Genomic DNA, 24,258 nt, shown 5'->3' on the forward strand with positions numbered 1-24,258 from the left:
AAATTTTTGGTGGAATCCTTGAAATCCTTGAATGCCAATCGATAGTCCTGACTCTCACGAGTTCAAAAATGTATATCCTGCCGATATCCTTAAGGATATGGCCAAGATATGGCTAAAAAAAGAATGTCCTTTTTAGAAAATTAGCCATATCTCTGAAACTACAAGGACGATTTTGATGTCCTTTGGCCAGATGATAGCTCTGTGCCACAGGAATTGTTTGACACAGGACCCGTTAGGATCCGCAAGGACACGGACGAATAATCGTATTTTTTCTGTACACAAAAGACTTCCCTATATCTTGGCTCCTTGAAGGACGTTCGTCCTTTTCATTGCGTATTCTAAATTGGCTGGACAAGGACTATCTGTTGACCAAAGGACATCAGGATAGTACTTGAAATGTCCACGTTATGGTCGATTTTGTGTTCGTATCCTTTTTAGAAAAACAGCCATAACTCGGCTTTATCCTTGCCAATTTTCAAAGGACTTGCTACGCCAGAATCGCAGGAACCCACCGCACCGATCTGCATTCAAAGGAGATTAAAAATCGATATTTTGTTGTAATTTTGGAAATTTATTTTTCATATATTTATCTTGTTGTTGTTGCTGTAGTTGTGTTGTAATTATCATACTTTAATTAAGATTTATACTTAGCATCTCTAATTTAAATTGTTATTTGCTCTTGTCTGTTGGTGCAACTGTTTTTTTCTTGTTTTCTTTCTTTCGTTAATATTGTTTATTTTTAGCTGTAGTTTAATGGATCGCAGTGCAAACAAAATCGTATTTCCATTCAATTTATATAATTGAAATGTAATACATATAAACGGGCCAGTCGCCAATTACATGTACATAAATATTGATATAATTGTATTTAAAAAAAATAATCGATTTGTCAATAAACAATTTTGTTGTGTTTTCGTGTGGTTGTTTTTGTTGTTGTTGTTGTTGCTTGGTTTCAATTCATTTTTAAAAACATACAAAATACAAATTAAAACTTATGCAATATAAATTGTTTTACTAATTACATAATTAAAATTATAAAATTAAAAGCGATTTGACGACAACGTCAATATATATATATATATATATATATGTGTGTATATATATATATATATATGTATGTATATGTGAATATGTATATATTTATATGTATATAGGACATACCGAGTACACAAATATAACATAGGCAGGACGACCAAGTGAATGAAGAAAACACAGTTAGGATCGGGAATTGGGTCACATACACACATCATCATTATAAATATGAAATCAAACAAATGGAGTGCAAATACATGAATTGGGATTCTGATACGATCCGATTTGATCCGATTTGATGATTAAAGATCCATTAAAGATACTAAAATATGTACAGGTTTTTGTTTTTGTTTTTGTTTTTGTTTTGTTTTTTGTTTTGTTTTGTTTTGTGATTAAGATTAACTCTTGTAAAGGACGACAGCATTGAACCCAATTAATGCTACATATCTATATATATATATATATGTGTGTGTGTGTGTGTGTGTATACATCATAATAGGTGTGTGTGTGTGTGTGTGAGTGAGACTGTGTGTGTGTGGGTGTGTTTTTGTCAATTTGCTTTTAAGTTAGTTTGCTGTTTAAACAATCTTTTTTTTTTGTTTTGCTTTTCATTTGTTTTTGTTTTTGCTTATCAGTTATCAATAATAATTTGCAATAATTTAAACCGTTATTCATCTGCGTGTTTTTCGGGGGTGGGGGGTGGGTTTGGGCGCAGCAGCAGCAGCAGCAGCAGACCCCTGCCCCCTGCCCACGCCCCCTCTCTGTTACAATTAAATTATAAGCGCTTTTTTAATATACTCGTTAATCATACGAAACGCACACAACAAAACTGCCCAACCACCTTCCCCTTCCGCCCTACCTCGCCTAACGCATTAGTTGCAGCAGTGCGCGGCGAAGAGGCATGAAAGGGGGCGTTGCAGCTGTTGTGTGCTGTTTCCCGTTTCCAGCATTGGCCACAGGATGCCACATATGCGCACCAGGTGAGCTGGCGGGCCCCATTTGTGTGCCACAGTAGCGGACGCTGTTTGTTGCAGCATCTGCGCCCGCTGCTGTCCACACGGAAGCCCAGCTGGTATCAAGCCTGGAGCGCAGCAGCAGTAGCTGCATCCCGGGACCGCTCACTCGCTACTTCTACTCGCTTTATATGTATATGTATATATATATGCGTAATATATATATATATATAATATTTATATATATATATATATATATAAATATATATATAATGGTTTACTTATACTTTACACAACTTTAAGCTTAAGGGATCTACTACTCCTGTTCGCACAGTTTCTCGCTCGTGCTCTCGTTAGCGTACTTGTTCGCGTTCGAGTTCGAGTTCTCGTTCTCGTTCTCGCTTTGGAACTAGTTCGCGTACTCGTTACATTTAGCCTTGAGTTCAATTTGCGTGCGTTTGTCTCAGCTTTTGCCGCTGCTCGTCCGTTTCCGTTTCCGCTTCCGTTTTCGTTTGCATTACTCGTTTGGCTCTTTCTCTTCTCATTTTGCTTCTGCTTCTGCTTCTTCGTGGCCTTTTTCCGTTGCTTTTGGTTTCTCTTTTTGTTATCATTTTTGCTCTTTTTGTTGTTTTTATTGTTTTTGTTGCTGTTGTTGTTGTTGTTGCTTTTGTTGCCCTGTCTGGTTCGGGCGCCCACCGGCGGGGCGCTGTCGTCTGGCTAGGCGCGTCGCTTTACTCATTCGTTCCGCTCTTCGGACTCGCTGCCCGCCGACAGATTTAGCGTGGCAGCATCTGCCGACTGGCGTGTGTGGCGCGTGGAGCGCAGCTCACGTCGCTTCTCGGGCGGCTGTTCCGCTGCCGTCGCACCGGAGCCGCCGTGCTCGTTGCCGGAACGTGGACGCTTGAGGCGATTGGAAGAGCGTCGATTCTCTTCGGCCGCAGCAGCTGCTGCTGCCGCCGCCGCCGCTGCAACCGAGGAGCTGCTGCTACTGGAGCCGCTTAGATTTGCCGCCGAGTTGTTATTGTTGCCGCCGCCGCCGCCGCCGCCGCCGCCGCCGCTAGCATCGAGATCCTCGACACTGCCGCTGTGACTGCTGCCTGGAGCCGCTGGCTTCTTGAGTATGGGCTGAATGATGAGCTCGTCGGCCTCCTCGTAGGGCGGCGGCAGCTTGGCCGCATCGGCGGCATTCGTTATGGTCAGGGAGATGCGCGACTCGCTGCGCTCGGAGCGCTCGCTGCTGGTGCTCGCGCCGCTGCTGATCGGCGGCGCAATCGTGATGGTCGTCTGTGAAGGCAGATTCGCGGCAATCGCCGCATTGTTGGCGGCACTGGAGCTCGCATTCAACGGCGTCAGTGTCACCTTATCCTGCTCTGGCGTGGGCGTCGGCGCTGGCGTGGAGCAGCTGCTGGAGCCGCTTACGCCGCGCAAACTCTTCTCGATGCTGGCGCCCAAATTGAGCGGCAAGCCGGCGGCCAGCGCGGCAGCTGCTAGCTCATCCTTCGTGGGATGCATCTCGCTACGCGCACGCTTCGACTTGTGCTGCTGCTGTTGTTGCTGCTGCTGCTGTTGCTGCTGCAGATGCTCCGCATCCAGGGCGGCCGCATAGGCGGCATTGAGGCTACTGCTGCTGGCCGATGAGGTGGGTATCAGCGAGATGCCCGAGCCCAGGCCCAGCGACTTGGTGTAAAAGTCCATTTGCTGCTTGAACGCATCCTGTTCGCGCTGCCGCTTGGCAGCCGAACTGCTGCTGCTGCTTCCCCCGCCGCCACCGCCCCCACCACCACCTCCTCCAGATGAAGATGATGCACCGCCGGTGAGGCCAGCCAGGCTGGCCAATGAACCGGGACCGCTGAGCGGCAATGAGCCGCCGGCAGCGGCCATCGCCTGGGCGGCCATCTCGGCAAGCAGCGCCTGCGAGAAGTCACTGGACATGCCCGGTATTTGTGGCAGCTGTGCAGCAGCTGCTGCTGCAGCTGCGGCAGCTGCGGCTGACTTGGAACTCTTGCTGGCCGATGAGCCGCCGCCGCCGCCGCTGTTGTTGTTGCCGCCGGAGCTGGACGTGCTGGGCATTTTGCCCTGTGAGAAGGCCTGCAGTGCGGCCAGATCCGTTGGCAGAGCGCCGCGCGCTATGCTCTCGAACCACTTCTGCTGCTCCTTGGCGGACGCCTCGTTGGCAGCGGCCGCAGCTGCGGCACGTTTACTGGCAGCGCTGGAGCTGCTGCTGCTGGTGTTGTTCGAGCTGCTCGGCGTGGGCAGCGGCGGCATGCCCAGAGAGCTCATGAGACGCGTCGCCTGGGCCAGGTCCATGCTGCTCATGCGGCTGAGCGATTCGAGCAAATGCGGATCGGCGCCGGGCATCAGCAGGCTCGACAGCTGTGCCATGTCCGCAGCACTGGGCGTCGCCGATGCGGCCGAGTTGCGCTGATTGCTGCTCTGACGGCTGCGACTGGAGCTGGTCGAGGGCGTTGTCACTGTGCCGGCGCTCATGCTGGCCATGGCGTTCATCAGGTTGGCCGCCGAATTGGCCGCCGAGTTGGCGGCGTTGCGAGAATTGCTCGATTTGCTCGACTGCGACTGATGCGACTTGGCCGACTGCGTCGATCCGGTGACGGCCGCCGAGGAGGTGGCCACACCGTTTAGCAGATTATATTGCTGTGCCAGCTGATCGTAGGCCGAGCCCAGGCCACTGGAGCCCAGCGAATACGGATTGAGTCCGCCCAGACCCATGGGCGGATACAGCAGCGAGGGATTGGGGAACAGGAACGGAAAGCCGGCGGCCAGCTGCGATGCTGATGCGCCCGCATTCTTACCGCCACCCGAGCCTCCGCCTGCGCTGCTGTTGACTGCGGCAGCGGCGGCTGCCAGCTGCGCGGCTTCGTTCTGTTGCTGCTTCTTCTTGCTGGCCGCCGATGAGGAGGCGCTGGAGGAGTTGCCGCCAGCGCTGGACTGCGACTGGCTCTTGCCGGTGCCCGCGCTCGTGCTGCCTGTAAGGCCGCCGAGCGTTGGTCCCGCAGCAGCCATGAGCGCAGCCAGCGACTGGGCATCCATGCCGGCCAGATTACCCAGACCGCCCATGCCCGCCAGGCTGGCAAACAGATTCATGTTGTTCAGATTGCCCAGGCCGGGCAGATTACCCATGCCGGGCATGCCGCCGAACGGCATCGACAGCAGCGGATTCTTCGGATCGAATGCGGCGAGCGGATTCTTTGGATCGAAGCCGCCCAAGCCGGGCAAATTGGCCAGCAAATTGGGATTGAGGCCAGCCAGCGAGCCGAACTGCAACGCCGCCTGATCCAAGGCGGCCGCCGACTGCGATTGCCTCGACGATTTCTTCGACGAGCCGCTCGAATTGCCCGCCGGCGACTGTGCGGCGCTCGGCTGTTGCGTGTGGCCGCCGGAGGAGGCGTTGCTCGAATTGGAGGAGGGTCGTCCGCCGTGCGATTTAGAGCCACCGCCGCCGTAGCCACTGCTGTTGTCCATGCCGCTGGCGCTGGGCTTTGGTGATGGCGCCGACATCGGATTCTGCATCTGTTCCAGCCACTTGGGATCCACCTCATAGTTGGGATTCTCGGTGAGCCTGTGGACAAGCATAGAAATTAATTTATATTGTAGGCAAGCTAATAATAATACTACGCTTTGTCTTAGCCAATTATTCGCATGATTTTGAGTTTTCCACCCAGTTTCCGTCTGTGCGGGTGAAATCACCAAATCCACACATATCATATACACATGTGAAATCTTTCCATATACAGCGATTTCATCTATTTTCCACACTTGCAAGTGAAATACTTTTGAATTGAATTTTCATGCATCGAGATTTGCATAAAATGTTCACACATCATTACAATTTTCTTTATGAAATCTTTCCGAACAAAACAATTCCACCTTTTTTTCACATTTGCGCGTGAAATACTTCAAATACTTTAAATTGAATATTCATGTATCGATTTTAACAATACAATTTTCTTTATGAAATCTTTCCCTACCAAACGATTCCACCTATTTTTCACACTTGCGCGTGATTTATTTCAAGTACAGTGACCGCTCGCTAATAAAAACTTGTATTTACAATTTTATAGAGAATTATTCCAGCTGAAATTTTTAGCAAGATGTAATATCCTAATAGCATACTCGTATTGATTTATACGTGTATATCTTTTCAGTTAGGAATCTGCCGCGAATCCAAAATGTTTCAATTAGCGAGCCATCACTGTACTTTGATAAACTGCTAGCTATGCCAATTCGCAGACATTTGTTGCTACGTACCATTGCATAAGGCGCTTCAGTTGTGGCGCCTTGTTGCCGCCCAACCGCTTGCCCGTCTGCTTGTTGATCACCGGCACCGGCTCCTCCCCGGTCAGGCCCTGCGGACCAGCCAAGGATTGTTGTTGTTGTTGCTGCTGTTGCTGTTGTTGCTGTTGTTGTTGTTGTTGTTGTTGTTGCTGCTGCTGCTGTTGTTGCTGCTGCTGCTGTTGTTGCTGCTGCTGCTGTTGCTGCTTTTGCAGTTGCGCTGCATTGGCCGCCTGCTGGGCACTGGAGCTGCTGCTTTGCTGGCGATTGCCGCGTCGACTGTTGCTGCTGCCAGCAGCGCCGGCGTTGCCAGCGCCAACATAATCAATGCTGAGCTGATCGCCCAGGGGGTTGGTCATGTCCGAGAGCCATTTGTTGACCTTGACGTCGTGGGAGGAATTGTATTTTGAGCTGAGCTTCATCGCCTGCTCCATTTCGGCCAGCATGTTCTCGTAGGCTTTGCGCTGTGAAGGCGGCAGGAACTGCATCATCTTCTGCTGTTGCTTGAGGAACGATTGCGGATCTGTGGCCATCGTCTGCGCGAGCAGAGCATTGAGACTGTCCTTGCTCGAGAGACCGCCCATGGCCATGTTTTGCAGCGCGCTGAGGCCGCTGCCCGAGGAGCTGCTGGCGCCGCCGCTGCCGCTGCCCTGACCGCCGCTCTTGGACTCTGCAGAAGGAGAGGAGAGGAGAGAGAGAAGAGAGAGGGAAAGATTAGTTGTTGTTGACTATTGGAGCGCCTCGGCTTGGCTTTTAGAAAAGAAAGCGCAGAGACTCCAACTCACTTCCGGGCACTGTCGTGACAGTGATGGTAAATGGCTTCTGATTGGACTGCTGCTGGCTGGGCGCCTGCAGATTGGCGGGCGTCACGGACACACTGGGCGGTATTTGTGGTTTCTTTGATGAGGGCAGCGATGGATCCGGGAAGGTCTTTTGCTCCTTGGCTGCCGACAGACCGAGCACAATCTCATCCAGCTTCTTGCGTTTCTTCTCCTTGCCTATGACCGGCTCCTCAATGGTCTGTGGTGCAGAGATTTCAATGATTAATTTGAAGGCCATGTCAAGTGTCTCTCCAAAGCAAATACTTACGCAATTGTTCTTCTTCATCAGCTTGTTGAGCGTGTCGTCTAGCTTGCTCTTGCTGCCAGCCATTGAGGGGAATGCGGAGCTAAGCGCCGCATGCACACTCGACTTCTTGGAGGGCATCGAGAAGTCTTGCACCTCGCTCAGATCAATGGCGCCAGCGCTGGAGGCTGACTTCAGCATTTCCGTCATATTCATCTTGGGCAGGCTGCTGTGGGAGAGAGTTGAAAGAGTTGAAATTGTGGTAGGGCTAAGATGGCAGTTGCGCTCAAGGATTACACACCTGGAGGACAGATCCATGGGTGCACCCATTGATGGTGGCGGCGTTTTCAGTGCCGGCACAGCGGGCTTATTGAACTGTCCGGACGATTGGCGCGACAGCGAGGCGTGCTGATGCGCGGGCGGCGGTTGCATCCCGCTCAAAGCGGCCGCCGTGGCAGCCGCGCTCGAGCCGCCGCGTCGCCCGTCGCGAGCGCCCGTCAAAGCCTCCATGTTGGCTATCTCACTCTCCCAGTCCTTGGGCGCCACTGTAAGCGGGGAAATGGGCAAAGTGTCATTGGATTAGTTAAAGGCTTTGCAATTTAATTACAACTCTTTACTTACTCGACGAGCTGTTGAGCAGCGCGTGCAGCTTGGCACGCTCCGTTTCCACATCGATGGCAATGTGTCGCTTGCGTTTCTTGCCCGCATTGGAGCCCAGTCCGCCGGCGTTAGGCACATTAAGACCCGCCGCCGCCGCACTGACAGCCGCTGCCGCACTGGCGCCGGCCGTTGCCGCGCTCAACGACATGCCCGGCAGCAATGCCGACAAGGATGTGGCATTGCCGCCGCTTGCCGCAGCGGCGACCGCAGCCGCGACAGCTGCATTGATGCTATTCGCATCCAGGCCCGGCAGCGTGGTGGGCGCCGCCACCGGCGTTTTGGGCGACGGCAGCACCGACTGCACATTGCCGCCCGTTGAAGAAACGCTGGCATTGCTGGCCACCTGTTGCATTTGGGAGGCCTGCAGATGCTTGGTCACGCCCTGATCTGTGGTTATGGTTATCACGTCGGGCGTTGTCGAGCGTCGCTCGCTGCTATTCAGATGGGGTATGGACTCGTGCAGGGCAATGTTGAGGTCTGTGGTGCCCTTTAGGCCAGCAAAGGCGCTGTAGTGCTTGTCCACGGGCCATTTGTTCGTCTCCACGCAGACCACAATGTGTGCGATGCGTCGCTCCAGGGCGAAGTCCTTGAACCAGCGTATCATGCACATCTCCAGCTTGGGCTTCTCCAGCTTTTGCTGTTTCACAGTCGCCGGCTGAATGACCTCCAGATCGGGAAAGCGTGCTTTCAGTTCGGCTGCTTGCTTTTTGCACTCCTCCTCAACGGCTTTCTCCTTCTCCTTCATGACCTCGTCGTCATCGGGATCGCTGGGCCCGGCCACCAGGTCGAGTATCTCCTGTTCTGCGGGCGGCTTCTCAACGCTCTTGACCTCCGCGGTGGCTTCTCCTGTTTTGCTGGCATCCGCTTCCGCGTCGATTTTCTTGGACTCACTTTCGGCTGCTGCTGCAGCTGGTTCCTTATCTGCCGCCTCTGGCTTTTCCTTGGCGCCGGTCTCAACTATCTCGTCGCTTTTCTCGTTCGCAGCTTCTGCTTTGACAGCTGTCGCTTCCTCTTCCGATGCTTCGGCAGATTCCTTTTCCTCGGCAACTGTCAACTTGGCGGGCTCCGTGTCCATTGGACTGTCTTCCGCCTTTTCGCTCGACTTCTCTGTTTCGGCTGCCTCTGACTTTAGGCTTTCGGCTGGCTTCTCGGAGTCGGCCGTGGCATCTGCCTCAGTTGCAGCCTCCTTTTCGTTACCATTTTCCGCAATTGGTTCATCTACGTCCATTTTTTCTTCGCTCTCCTTGAGCTTGACTTCGGTTTCGGCTTCGGCTTCAGCTTCCGCTGCCTCTTCTGCGGCTTCAGTGGGCAGCAGCTTGGCTTCATCCAGCGATTCCTTGTCTGCCTTCTCGGCTTGGACTACCTCATCCTCTTCCATTTTCTCTGTTGCTGATTTGTTCACTGGTTTCTCTTCGCTTTCCTCGACCTCGGCTTTGTCTGTGCTCTGATCGGCATTAACTTCAGCCTTGACGGGCGACTCCTTTTTGATGACACTCTCCTTGGTGAGCAGCTCATCATCCAGATCAATAACCTCGTGCTTGACTGCAGCAGCTGCCGCTGCTGCCGTCGCCGCTGCCGTCGCCGCTGCCGCCGCAGCTGCTTTTTCGGCTGCAGCTGCTTTTTCAGCGGCTGCCGCCTTTTCGGCCTTCTCGGCGTTAAAGGCCTCCAGTTTGATGGTGCGCTGAATCTGTGCCTCGAGCTCGCGTATGAAACGCTTCTCCGACTCGCAGAAACTAAAGTTGGGATCGTTAAAGATGAACGTCTCGGAGCGGTAAAGACCATGCTTGAGCACGGCCGCAATCAGTTCCTTATCGTGCCGTCCGGGCTCCCACCAGTCGGGCGTATCGGTGTTCATGGCGCACTGCTTGAGCCGCTCGTCGAGCTGGGGATTGCGCGCCACTTCGCGCAGCTTGGCCAGCAACTCCAGGCGATCCAGTATGAGCTTGGCGTGCTCCTTTTCGACCTCCTCAATGATGCCCTCCAGACCGCGCTCGTTCTCGCTAAGCTTCAGGCCCGCCTGGCGCCGGCACATGGCCACAAAGACCTTATAGTAGTCGCTGAGCGTCTCGTCGCTTTTGCGCTCCAGATGTGCCATCTGCTTGAACTTGGTCCAGTCGGGACTGTGGCTACTGCTGCTGCCGCCGCCCATGGATGTGCTCAGCTGCATATCGACACCGTAGCCGGTGAGCACGCGCAGAAATTCATATTCCTCGCGACGATTCCATTTTTTGGGTATCAGCTGCAGGCGCTGCGACTCGCGCTCCTTCGCCGCCAGCTCCATCTTGCCCTGGCGCTCCATTTTCTGCAAAATTAAAGAGTTTTGCATGAGTGGGATTTGCATAAACAAAAGATTAAATATATATATTAAATATTAATTGTATTGTGTGGTTTGGAATTTCGTAGAGTTCGAATTGAGGTCTAGCCATAAATGATAAGAAACTTGTTTTAAATTAGTCCACGTGGGTTTTCTCTAAATTCTAATCCCATTTCACCCCTTTTCCGCCCATATAGGTGAATTGTCCCAAAAGATCTTCGTCCTCATTTTAGATATATAAATTATATGCGTTTCACTTATTGGAAATAGCTTTAGTTTCCAGTGTATCTATATATAACAACTCCTGATTATCTTTATGCTGTACATACCATATCCGAGACTATGCAATCATTCAGTTTGTATGTCTATTTCTACAATATTTATGTATCTAAGTATTTTCTTTTGAATTTCCCTATATATTTCTGTTGGTTATTTATTCGATTTCTTATTTAATCACAATTTTCTCATGACTGCTGACTCAACCCGATTCAGTGTGTTGACTTGTTAATAGATTAAAGAGGCATCATCAGACACGAAGTAGTATAATCTTGGCTACTTTACAAGCGTTACCCATTCATGGCATACCAAAAGGCAGGCGTAAGATAAGATAAGGCCCTTGTAGCTGAAAGATGGATGTATATACATGTATATACTATAAATATGTATATCTATTTATGTAGGAAGGGGGTCATATAGCCATGCAATTTGACTGCCGATAACCAGTCCGAAAGAGAGCACGTAAAAATCCTCTAGAGTGTCTAGCGTGTGCGACTCGGAAATACCCTGTACTCGACGCTGAGTTGTCGTAGCCTATATACGTAACTTGAAATTTGTCCATAGTCCGATCTTTAACAATTTTTCATATTTTTATGGTATGAAACTTGATTAATTTATCAAAGCGCAAAGCTTGGAGAAACTGTACAAAATATTCAACAAGTGAAATTTTCTGCATTTCTGTGTGCTATATGAAAACCAACATACCCAATCTGGTAAGCTCCGTCAACTACTTGACACATATTTTACATAATCTCCCTCAATGGAAAACTTCAAAATTTCGCTATCTCTAATAGTGCATAGGAAACTTGCATACCCGTTTCTCTGTCCACTTCAATGGGTACAGGGTATACAGGAGAAAAAAAATGCAGCGCAAATTCATTACGAATATTTACACAATTTGAGAAAGAAAAAAATTAAAAGCAACGACGCGTCCGTCGGGGTACCCCCGGAGACCCCTCATCATCATCATCATCGTCAACAACAACAACATAACGGGATGCATCAGGGGTGGGTGCTACCAGGACAGCTCTCAATGGTGTTGGGTGTGTGTGTGTGTAGGGGGTAGTGCTTGGGGTTGGTGGTCGGTACCGGGCCAGCCTTTCAAAATTACAAAAATGTTTGCGAAAAGTACTAAATGCGAATGGCGAGCGCAAAGCAAAGGGGCAAAATGAGAGACAATGGCGACGACGTCGACGACGCCGACGCCGACGCCGACGCCGACGCCGACGCCGACTAAATACGAGCGAACTGAAACTGAAACTGGAAATACAATAAAATCATAATAATAAAAGTAAAAAAAAAATCCATTTTACACCCCTAATAGAGCGAGCGACACAGAGCGGGCAGAGGGCAAATGCCACAGCGACAATTGAGCACGAGACGCGGAGGCAGCAGGAGACAAAACAAATGAATCCTGCGAGACCAATTGCATGGCCAGCACAAGAAGCTCTCTTCACACACACACACACCCACACACACAGTCACAAGCACATTTCTTGTGTGTGGCCTAGCCCCACACTCTAAAGCACGGGCGCCGGTTTTGTAGTTAGTTATGATAATAATAATAATGTGAGGCGGGGGGGCGGGGATAGAGCCCCCCAAAAATGTGCTGTCAGTCGGCAACTCCTTAGACAGCGTTGCCAGGTGGTTGCAAATATAACGCAAAAGCACAAAACATATATGTACATACATACATATTTATTTTAAATGTGCAAGTGTGTGAATGCAAATCAAAACAACAACATAAATGCAAACGGCTCTTGCAGTCAAGTGCCTTAGTGGGTGGCGTGGGGAGGGGGTGTGCTGATGCTCTCGTGGCCATGTTGGCAAGTCTGGCTTCAAGGATGCCAATTGGCGCAGGTTGGCAGCACACTGTGTGTGTGTGTGTGTGTGTGCGTTTATATGTATATATCTATACATGTGCAGGCTAACGGCTCTTCGCTATACAAATTTCAAGCAACGATAGCCCAAAAAAAAAAAAAATAAATAAAGGGGGGACGACAAACAAAAACAAACGACAAAGCGAGCAAGCTAAAGAGACTGAACGTACGACCTCTTCTGCTTGACGCCCCCACCCGACCCAATCTCATTTATATCTTATAGACCATCTCGCTTGCGCACACAACACGACACGCGAAGCGACGCTACGCGACTCCTTCGCATTCGCCCCTGTTCTTCGGGCATTTGCACGATACAAGTGCGAGCGATTGATTATGATTATTAGTAAGTAGCAAGCAATGGCAAAAGCAACGGCAACGGCAACGGCAAACGGCAAACGGCTTGACTTGCGGCGAAATGGGGTAAAAGAGACAGAGGCGGCAAAACGAATTTAAATGAGCGCACACTGAGACACCCAACTGGTTAACGTGTGTTTGTTTATTTGTTTGCCTCTGTGTTTCTCTGTGTTTGTGTGTGTGAGAGAGTTTTTTTTGAGAGAGTGGGTTACACTGGCCGTGTAAGTGGCAACGCTCGTACATGTGAAATCTATAGGCATAAATTTATTGTTTTGTATTTCGTTTTAACTTTGCGGCGGCTCGACTCTGACTACTTGCTGCCCCGCCGCTGTTGGTTGTTACTTTTATTGCTGCTTCTGCTTGTTCTTTGGTTTCTTTTAGTTTAGCTTCTTTTGTATGTTTTTTTTTTCCTGCACGCATTCTTTGCATTCACATTTATTTCGTTTGCCAATTTGCCTTCATTTTAATTAAGTTTTTGCATATTTTATACAATAAATTGTCATTGTCATTGTATTTTTTTGTTGTTGTTGTTGTAGTTGTTGTAGTTTTACCTCCAAATAAATGCCATTGTTTAAAGTGGGCGCTGCTGTTGTTGTTGTTGTTACTGCTGTAACGGCTGCTGTTGATTTATTTAGATGCTCGCAAAAGGCCGAGAAGCTGCTAAAGTCCATGGGTTTAATAACCTCCATTTTGTATTAGACAATTTTAGGCACATATGTATGTATGTATATAGACACAGTGACGCACAAACACACACACACTCAATTTCGATATGCAATTGAATTTACAATTACAATTATAATACATATGTATGTATATGCATATCTATATGCTATATCACAAATATTGAAATGGTTTTCGATTTCGACATTATTGATTTTAATTAAGCACTAATTATCATTCATTGCGGCGACACATTTGCCATTTGCACGTTGTTTGTGCTTGTGCTTGTTGTTGTTGTTGTTGTTGCGACGTCTGCACTCGCCACTCTTCACTCGCGCAATCGTCTCGCGCCTCGTCTCGTTCTGTCGTCTACTTTTGCTTCAGCAATTACATTTTTCCATTCGTTTGATTATTATTATTTCTTCTACACAAACACACGCAAACACACACACACACAAACTAGTGCATTGAGCGGGTGCGAGAGGGAGAGACACATGTAAAGACGACGGGTCGCGCCGATACGTAAAGCCCCGACACAACGACAACGTTGTTTTGGATATGGATGCGTTTGCTGCTCAAGCACTTGGACTTTTTACAACTTTACACCGCGGCGCTCAAACAAATAATGAGCGAGCGCATTGCGGACTAAATACAAGAAACACTCCTCACACACACACACTTACACACACTCATGCATACATACATATACAAAGACCACAACGGGGACGCATACGCGCACGGAAGCAGCGACGGCGGCAGCGGCACTAGCAGCTAAAATCGAATGCGAATCAGCCAGCAACAGCGACGGTAACGGCAACGTAGAGAACGGGGGAGAGGGTCGCTAGTCAAACCAACAACCAACAACGCCAAGCAACTACTATTGAGCGAGGGAGCAGAGCAGAGCTAAGTTGAGCTGAGCAGAGCAGAGCTGAACCAGAGCCAGAGCAGAAAAACCAAACCAAACGAAACCAAACAATCGTGAGATTAAGCCAAACGCCGTTTTGGGTGAATGTGAATATGAATGAGATGGGCAGGCAGAAAGGCAGTCACAGCCTGTCGTCCGTCCTCTGAGGTGAATGAGCGCGGCAAGGCGAAGGCGAAGCCAAAGGCAAAGGCAAAGCGTCACTTGCAGTGTACCCAGAGAGGCAGACAGAGCGAGAGCGAGAAAAAGAGAGAGAGAGAGCGAGAGAGAGACAGTGAGCGCATTGGACGCGAGAGCGCCGCTGGCGAGAGCGTATGTATTTATTCTGTGTCTGTGTGCACTAGATGGACGAGTTGAAGAAGAATGAGAAGGCAGCGCACATTGTGTCAACTGTGTAATGTAAGCAAAAGGCAATGGCAAAGCCAGAGCCTGTCACACACACACACACGCATACATGCTCATATATGTGACGCAAAGATGGGAAAGGGGGGGGCATACACGGCAAAAAAGCCAAGCAATGAAACAAATGTACCACAAAAACTGTTGACGACAAGGCAGAAGTAGAGGAATCAGCAAACGCAGTGACTGCGACTGCGGCTGGCGACGGCTGCGGCTGATGTTGGCGCAATCAAGCAAAGGACACACAGCATAAAAGGGATAAAATAAAATAATAGCCAGAGAAATGGATTAAAATTTCAGGTACAAAATGTGCGCGCACACACACACACACACATACACATACACGTGACAGGAAATACATCTAGAAAATTGTCCATATGCAAACGCAATTCGTGACCCTTGTTATAGTTTAATTAATACGACCTTTGGCATGGGCAACTAATCTACATACTACATTACACATATGTACACACACACACACACACACACACACACATGTAGCCTACATACATGTGTATTCAGAAAGAACACAAGTAATGCGAAAGATAGAAACTGCACCAAAGTGCGATAAGCACGTAGCCATTGCCAAAGTAGCGAGCGAGAGCGCGCTGTCGTGTATAAAAACGAGATTATTAATCAATCTGTAAGATACAGATACACATCCAACAATCCCACCACCAGCAGCAGCCGCAGCCGCAGCACAAAGCAGGCTGCCAATCGACGGCGACAGCGACACATCTTCAGCAAATGCATATGACTAAACACACACACGCGCACACACACACACACAAACACACACATGTAAAAACATGATCGGCCGGTGAGAGAGAAACTGCAACTGCACGTGAGAGATTGTGTGTATGTGTTAGTGTGAGTATGAGCGTGTGACGTTTTTTCTATGCATGTGTGGTCGTAAATTTGACTAAAGCGTAACGCAAAACTAAATCAAAAGGCAGGTAGACAACAGCGGCTCATTTCGTATACATACGTATCCCAATACTCGAACATCCATGTATGTGTGTGTGAGTGTGTGTGCATGTATGCAACTTTTAATGAACTGACCATTGCACACTGGGCAGGTTTTCTTGAAAACAAAAAATTCGAATTATTTATGGCCGACAGGTGTGAAACGAATGCGCCGATGCGGCAGCAGCTGCAACAGCAAGCAACACGTGAGACGCACGCGCAAAGTAGTCAAGCAACTAACTGAAAATACATGCATGTGCATGCAGGAATAATAGCAATTGCACCACTGTGCAACAAATGCTAATAAAATAATAAATCGAATAGCGGTCAGCAAGGTGAGCATCCAAGCAAATCGCACACCAGAAAGATGCCACAAAAAGAATGGAAAACATCTTCACACACACGCACACAAGAGCGTATATGTATATACATAAAATCACACACATGCAAGCCAACTCTTATGCTTGTGTTCTAAATACACGTTGCAAATCGAAAAAAGGAAACAGCAACAACAATATCTTAAGCTGCTGCTGCTGCTGCAAGTGGCGAAAAGAGAACACGTAAAGCAGGCGGCGAACGAACAGTGGAGCAAAAGGAGCAGACTGCAAAAACAACAACAACAACAACAAAGATGAGCTCAAATGAGCACAATTAGGCTTTGGCTTTATTGACGCGCCGCGGACTGTAAGAAACAGGCAGCGAGGGAGCAGAGCAGGAGCGGAACAGGTCACCACAACCAAGTCACATATTCGCCATCGTCTCGCTCAATAATTCGCCCCGTGAGAGCGGCGACACGGATACGGATATGCGGACTGAGAGCAACGCGACGTCAACAGCATTTGGGTGGGCAATGAAGGCAAAAAATTAAACATTGGATAAATCCAGAAAATGTAAAATTACACACACATACAGACACACATACAGACACATACACACACATACAGACACAGGCGTCGTCATGAAAAACTAATACAAACCACGACGCACAAGTACAGCCAACGTAGCAGCAGCAGCAGCAGCAGCAGCAGCAGCAGCAGCAGCAGCAACAACAACCACCCGATACCGATACCGATTTCAATACCCAACAGTCAGAGACCATCGTCGCCCGCCAACGCCGCGCTGCCGACGCGGCAACAATCATCGTCACCAAAGAAGAACTTCGTCAATACAACAACAACAACAAAGCGGCTTTGCCTGTGACCGTTTTGCTTGCTCTTCTTGCTGCTGCTGGCGTCGACGCTGCCTTCATTATTACTGCTGCTGCTGCTGCTGTTGTTGTTGTTGCTGCTTTGATTGATGGCGCTGGTGTTCGCTTTGCCTTTTGATAATGGCGTCGACGTCGCTGTTGTTGTTTTTGCTACAGTAAAATGCGCGTCAGGTTGTACAATTGACTCCCATCTCCAAGTCGCATCTCATAATTTGACCCAAGAGCAGTTGGGCAACATGTCTGTGGCTTCACTGTTTGCCTACTATCGATGAGATGGTAACGGGACCCCAAACCGACCAACATTTTGGGCGGCTGGTTTGACATTTTCTCGTTTGCTCGTTTGGCTGCTCATTCGCGCCCGAGCATCTCGTGTGCACCATATTTCGGGCCTGGCTTCAAATGCGGCTCGTCGCCCGCTCTCTCTGTGTGTGTGTGTGTGTGCTTTTTTCTTCTTCTTTTATTTTGCATAAATTAAGCATAAGTGTATTTTGCATTCGCATTTGTATTTGTATTTGTATTTTCGCCGCTGCTGCTGCTGATGCTCTCGCGGCTTGTCTTGCGTCTCGTTTTGTCAGCGTTGTCGTCGTTGCTTTTGTTTGAACATTCGGAAGTACACACTCACACACACACACTCGCAGCACACATATGCACAGCGAGACAGTTACATATACACTCGCATGTAGTTGACAGAAATCAGCGACGGCCACCACCTCGCACGGTGGGTGTAACTTATTTTATTTAGCTTCGCCTCTTTTTCACTGCTGCCGCTGCTTGCCAGATTTCCTCTTTTGACTTTTCGCACACTTCATTTATTGCCACTCCACATTGAAATTCGCATTTGAATGCACGCGAGCGAAGGGGCTTATCGATAAACACAGATACCAATCGAAACGCGAGAAGACAACGGTATAAATCAGCAAAAACTAAAAAATACTCGAATTTAACCTCAAAACTATTGATTTAACTTTCGACTCAAAAATCACTCAAAACGAGAAAATGCAAGCACTAAATACACGAAAAACCGGTTTATACTTAGTATAAGTACCTATACTTAGTCTAAATATAGTAAGTAAGCTAGTCAATAATTTAAGGGCAATATTTTCTTCATAAATCTCTAATCTTCGGTGTTTTAATGAGGTTTAGAGTGTAAAATTCGAATTGTATTCAATTCTTTATAATTTACAACACCCAGAAATATCTAAAGATTTGGAAAAGTATCAACTTTAGGCCTATTTGGCATTTCTTTTTTCTTTCAAGCGGACAAACACTTTTAAAACCCCACGAAATTGGTAAACTCAGAGAATAATTACCATTTGAAAAGGAAATATTAGATCGGATAAAAATGGTTTTATACTAAAATATATATAGTTAACACACACCCTGAATTTTAGTAAACTAATAAACTAAATACAAAAGTTTAGGTACACAAAAAAATACTCTATAATTATATATATGAAAAGTGTAAGCAAAGGGCATGCTGGTTAGGTAATTTGGCTAAATGTACTCTAAAATAAAAGGGTTAGTTCGATCAATGCAACGTTATATGATAGATGTGCTGGTGTGTGTGTGTGAGTGTGGTAAGTAATTGTCAGTGTAGTGTGGTGAGTTGTGGGGGAGGGCGTTTGATTGAGTTTGAGTTTGGCGAGTGGCGAGTGGCGGGCGGGTTGGTCATGGTCTATTAAGGCCCAAGCAGGGCCGACTGAGAAGTAAGGGTGTGTTAAGTTCTGCATGATGTTGCCGATTAGCGGGTTATATTGTGGGCACAAAGTGCTGCTGAGGGGGTGATAAGTTTTGGATGTATGGCAGAGTGAATTTTTGATTTGGTTTGATAGCGCATTGTGTTGTAATATCATATATTATTATATTATATATATATATATATAGAGAGAGAGAGAGAGAGGCTTTTCACGTACATTGTTCATACTAACCAAATACATGGCCAGTTTGTTGATATCCAAGTTGGCCAATTGGCTGACATCGGTTGTGTTGAGGATGCTCAGCATAAGGCTGATATCGGCGGCTGTGGGCATGGCTGGCACCTGAGTTCCGCCGACCTGCTGCTGTTGTTGTTGTTGTTGCTGTTGCTGTTGTTGCTGCTGTTGTTGTTGCTGCTGCTGCTGTTGCTGTTGCTGATGCTGCCCCACCAATCCGTGCTGTAGTGTCGAACCGCTGCCCGAGGCGGCGGCAGCGGCGGCAGCAGCTGCTGCTGCTGCAGCCGAGGTGCTGGCACCCTGCGACTGCATCAGCGCCTGCAGGCTGCGATTGCTCGAGTCGAGTTGCTGCTGGAGCTGGCTAACAGAGCCGCCGGCGCCAACGACACTGCCGGCGACCGCATTGCCAACGGCACCACCACCACCGGCGCTCTGCATCTGCATTTGCATCGACTGCAGCGTCGGCGTGGTGGGCACCGATAGCGGCGGCGTCGAGGAGACCAGTGCCTGTAGCTGTTGAGGCAGAGGAGGAGGATTTGTAGGGTGTTGGTAAGAACTCGGTTACAAAGAAAAGCGCACATTTAACATCATGAGAGCGAGTGTGTGAGGGTGTGGTATATGCGTGTGTGCGTGTGTGTGTGTGTGGCTACTGCTGCCAAATGACTTGAGGGAGAGCGAGACAGAACAGGGGCGGGGGGCAGTGGAGGGAGGCGGGTGCGCAGGTAGTTTTGTTAATCAGCTGTTGGCTGTTCGCCAGATTCGTCAGTCAGTCCACGTTCTAGTTCCGGTTTCATATCTACTTTAACTACATTTACAATTTGTTGTTGTTTTTTTTTTCGCAAATCTAAGCCAAGTAGTTATCTACGGCCAACAGCTAAGCAACAAAACTACATACTTGAATATGTCCTCTTACAGGACACTACGAATTTTGATTGGTTTTTTTTTTTGGTGTGTTATTTTCAAAATACAAAACGATAATCACAAATTGTTTAGGTAATACAATCGGGCATTGCAAGAATGATGGAAACGCAAGAAATATTTAAAAAAATTAATCGATAGACATTCGATCCGCTAATAGACACGATTAATCGATAGACGATAAATGCACATTCGATATATTGGGGATTTATCGATATTTCGAAAGTTTGATTGATTGAAACACAAATCGATTTATCAGTATCATTTTGATAATTAAATCGAAAATACACATTTTTATCGATATGTTATCGATATTTTAGTCTGCAGATTATTATATTATTCACAAATTATCTTTTCACTTAAAATATCAATATCTGTCGATAGATATAAGTTTTCATCTAGTTACTTTCCAATTTGTCGAACAGTCAACTATATCGATTAATAATCGATTTTATCGATACTAGTTTCTAGTTTAATTTATTAATTCCATCATTCTTGCTGTAGCATTTGTTGTGCTTTTTTTAGATAGTTGGATTTTTTGGGAGTGCAAGGAGTACATTGTACATTAACAAAATATTCAATAGATCAAATCGATATATAATCGATATATATCGATACATTGTTGTAGCTATAATACTGGATAAAACACAGTAAGGGGCGGACATTCTTTTTTGTTTTCCGTGTGAAACAGACGCAACAAGTGACAGATGTATGTACATATATAGTGTGGAGCTTGTGATGGGATGGTTTGTATGTGGCTTTTGAAGCTGGATTGTTGAGTACGGGACTCGCACTTACCTTGGCCTTTTGCTGCTGCTTGAGCTCCTCCTTTTTGTAGTTGCGCTGATAGGCGGTGATGACGCGACGTAATCGTGTATTGAGATCCTGCATTGATGGCCACATTGTGGCATCCTCGACGGCGGCCAATGTGGATGGCGGATAGCTGCCGGCGACGCTCTCCTCCTCGTCTAAGCCTAAATTTGAGTTGGAGTTAGCATTTTCGCAGTTCTGACCCGCTGACTCCCCGGGGCCGCCAGGGGCCGCTGCAGTCGTTGTTGTAGTAGTTGTTGTTGTGGTGGATGATGGATTGGTAATGGTGGTTATAGTAGTAGAAGTGGTGGTGGTGGTGGTATTGGTGATATTTGTGGTGGTGGTGGTGGTGGTGGTGGTATTAGCGTTAGTGCATGAATCTGAACCGGACTCGACCGTAGCAATGGCAGCGGCATCGTCGGCTTCGCTATCGGCTGGCGCAGCGGGCTTGCCATTAGCCTGGGCCTGATCTTGACTCTTGGCATCCGCATCCATTTCAGTGTCCAATGCGCTTGGCGTCGCGGACGCTGCAGTGGCTGCCACAGTATCGCCATCGCCACCGGCCATCGCCGTTGAGCTGGAGTCGGCATCAACTGCGACGGCATCGGCAGCTTCGGCGACGTCTGCCTCGGCCTCTGCCTCGCCGGCGGGCTGCTCGCTTTTGGCTTTCGCCTTTTCATTGTTTTTATCTATTTGGTTATCGTTTTCAGTTTCAATTTCGTTTTCGCATTCTTTTTGTGCCGATTCGTTTGTTGGAGCTGCTGACGCCGCTGCCGTGGCGTCGGCCTCGACGGCGCTGCCATTGCCCACAGCCGGGATGAGTTCCGCGTTGGCGGCTTTGATTTTGGTTCCTTGGCTGTTATCGCACTTGTCGCTCTTACCCGACGAACTGGGGCGCTCCGGATCTAGCGAGTCCTTGTTATCGCCGGCCGTTAGCTTTGTCGAATCCGAATCTTTGGTGGTCGTGGTGCCATCGTCGTCCACCTCGTCGCCGTCATCGTGCTTTGAATTTGCGTCGTCCTCATTTCTGTGAATGCAAACCAGATCGTTTAGTGATCTACATTTAAATCGATAATTATCGATTTTTATCGATTCTAACATGTGAAATACTCGCACACAATCGCACACACACACACACAATATAAATTTAACATTTGGCTAGCAAGTATTCAGTGTGACCGTTTACTGTAGGCCAATTGATTGGATTGGGGGGTAAACGTGTGTATACCCTGTAATATGTTATGTTTATTGGCTATATTAGCTGTTCTACACTTGCAATTTGCAAACTTAAATTGAATGTATCAAATTGAATAATCAATAAACTAAAAAGCTTTTCAGAAATTGGAATTCTTTACCTTTAAATTATAATTTTTGCTGTGATTTGCTCAATTTCATGGATAATTTCGTGAAACTTCTCAAAATACGGTCACACCCAATAGCTTCATGTATATTACGCTTAAGCTAAATGCGATTTTTATGGACTAGTTAAGGTATAATTTCTATTAGTTATATATACACAAAATAATTTCAATTCCTGTTTGCAACTGTGCACATTATTTGTCTGTTATTTCTACCAGATGTATCCTGGTTTGATTTCCATATATGGCTAGAGTCTGGTCTGGATATTTTGTGTGGTATTAGTACTTGTGGCTTATGTGGTATTACGATATGGCAAAATGGTACCCTATTTAGGCATAGCTAGTATGGAGGAGTGGAGGGGAAGGTGTGTGTGTGTGTGTGTTTGTGTGTGGGTAGGTGGAAGAGGGTTGTTTTTGTTTTTTTTTTTTTTTTTTTTTTTTGGATATACTCTACTTACATTGGCAAATTCGTGACGGCCAAATCGTCACCGGCACCGGCGCCCACATGGGTGACAAAGCACAGATTCGGATCGGCGCGCATCTGACGATACATTTCACAGCCATGTTTATAGGTTCCGACCAATAGGCTCTTATCACAACAAATGGGATTCCACCATGAGGATGGCACTTGATCTGGCGTTGGCGGCGGGCGTATGGGTAGCTCGCTACATGTTTCGATAGATATACACACACATACGACATATACACACATATGTATATATATATATGCAAATATATATATATATATAAACGTGTATATTGAGAGAGAGATATATATATAGATGAAGGGGAATAAGAATTGAATGCGTTGTTTAGTAAAAATTTTAAGTACAATTTTGTGTTTTTGTTTTTACAAATTTTATGCATTGTTTTTTTGTAGTAAATTAAAAGAACAACAAAAAAATAAAAGAAAGAAAAACTATAAAGCAAAATACGAAACGAAAATTAAACAAATTATAAAACTTGTGTTTTGTGGTTTGTTAATTGCCAATTTGTGCTACGGATTAAACAGTTTACAAATCAATCACATTTTACGGGTTTTTTTTTGAGTACAAACTACAAAATGCAACTAAAGAGATGTTTGTTTTGTTATTTTTTTTTTTTTTTTGGAAAAATTTGTTAATGCAGCTTTTTAGATTTGGAATTTGGAAGATTTTGGGAAAATTATATAGATGTATATTCTGTGCATATAATTTGTATGTAACGTTGGTTTAGAGCATTTCGTTGATCGATCGATGTAACGATATATGTATGTATATGAGCATTTAGTTTATTTTTCTGATATCCCTATTCGCCTGATTCGCTTCAAATGGGCGGATATGGTGGGCGGGATGCGTGCGTGCGAGCGAGCGAGCGAGCGAGCGAACGAACGAGCGAACGGGCGAGAGAGCGAGATGTGTGCATAGATATTACCTTTCCAGATTGGGTGCTAGTTGCTTTGCTTTCGTACTGCGGCAGTAGTTGTTGTTGTTGTTGTTGTAGTCGTAGTTGTTGTTGTTGTTGTTCCAAAAGTTGTCAGTGAATGTGTATATATTTATACATACATACATACATAATATACATATTCGTATTCAAATTAGCAATTAGAATATTCGTCAAAAGATTTGTTATGTGCAAAACAAAACACAGCGAGAGAAAATTGAGCTTACGATGCGGACCATTTAGTAAATTGTTTATTTTATTTTTTGGGTAAAAAGGTAACGAGTTGAAAAAAGTTTGGGGGAATGTACAAAATGTATTAAAAGTTGCATGGAACAAACGTTTGGAACGTCTAAACAGGGAGCGATTGTTTAGTAACGAGAGGAAATTAGTAACGAGAGTTTAGTAACGAGTGAGAGATATATAAAGTGAGAGAGAGAGATAGAGAGAGCATTAAGATAGCGAGAGCGGGCGCTCACACAAAAGCGAGCAAGTGTGCCCAAAAGTAATACAACTGCAGTTAAAAGTTAAAAGAACCAGAGCAGAAAGATTATTCAAGAGCTTAAACGATTCAACTGTACTTTAGTTAAGAGAGTCAAGAAACTAGCATAGTTAAACAAATTGGCACTTTTTTTTTTTAGTAGCTAATAAAACTAATTAAGGACAACTATTAAAACATGGCACAACGAACTAAATAATGTTAAATATAAATAATAAAAAATAAACAAAATTATGAATATAGTATATATAAATGAGAGAGAGAGAGACAAAGAGAAATAAAACGAATGCTTTGGCGCTCTTTCTTTTTTTTTTTTAGAGTGCAACAACAATCAGTCAATCA

General features: G+C 46.7%; 1 protein-coding gene across 18 annotated transcripts in view; it reads right to left on the reverse strand.

The window, feature by feature from the left end:
• Positions 1-550: 550 nt before the first annotated feature.
• kis (chromodomain helicase DNA binding protein kismet) overlaps positions 551-24,258 on the reverse strand; it is a 47,719-nt gene continuing 24,011 nt past the window's right edge. For 3 of the 18 annotated variants that reach the window (XM_070209363.1, XM_070209361.1, XM_032438023.2), the window contains exons 9-18: positions 23,412-23,447; positions 22,457-22,663; positions 20,629-21,667; positions 18,895-19,425; positions 7,962-10,302; positions 7,642-7,885; positions 7,365-7,569; positions 7,061-7,295; positions 6,252-6,945; positions 551-5,562 (exon numbers count right to left, since the gene is read on the reverse strand). In XM_070209363.1, the coding sequence (XP_070065464.1) occupies positions 2,721-5,562; positions 6,252-6,945; positions 7,061-7,295; positions 7,365-7,569; positions 7,642-7,885; positions 7,962-10,302; positions 18,895-19,425; positions 20,629-21,667; positions 22,457-22,663; positions 23,412-23,447 (8,374 nt within the window). In that variant the 3' untranslated portion in view covers positions 551-2,720. Of the gene's footprint in view, positions 5,563-6,251; positions 6,946-7,060; positions 7,296-7,364; positions 7,570-7,641; positions 7,886-7,961; positions 10,303-13,375; positions 14,128-18,894; positions 19,426-20,628; positions 21,668-22,456; positions 22,664-23,411; positions 23,448-24,258 lie in introns of those variants that run through there. The other 15 variants (XM_070209366.1, XM_070209365.1, XM_070209369.1 and 12 more) reach the window with 14 other exon arrangements.

The sequence above is a fragment of the Drosophila virilis genome, chromosome 4, assembly GCF_030788295.1.
Source record: "Drosophila virilis strain 15010-1051.87 chromosome 4, Dvir_AGI_RSII-ME, whole genome shotgun sequence".
In the NCBI taxonomy this organism is placed as follows: Eukaryota; Metazoa; Arthropoda; class Insecta; order Diptera; family Drosophilidae; genus Drosophila; species Drosophila virilis.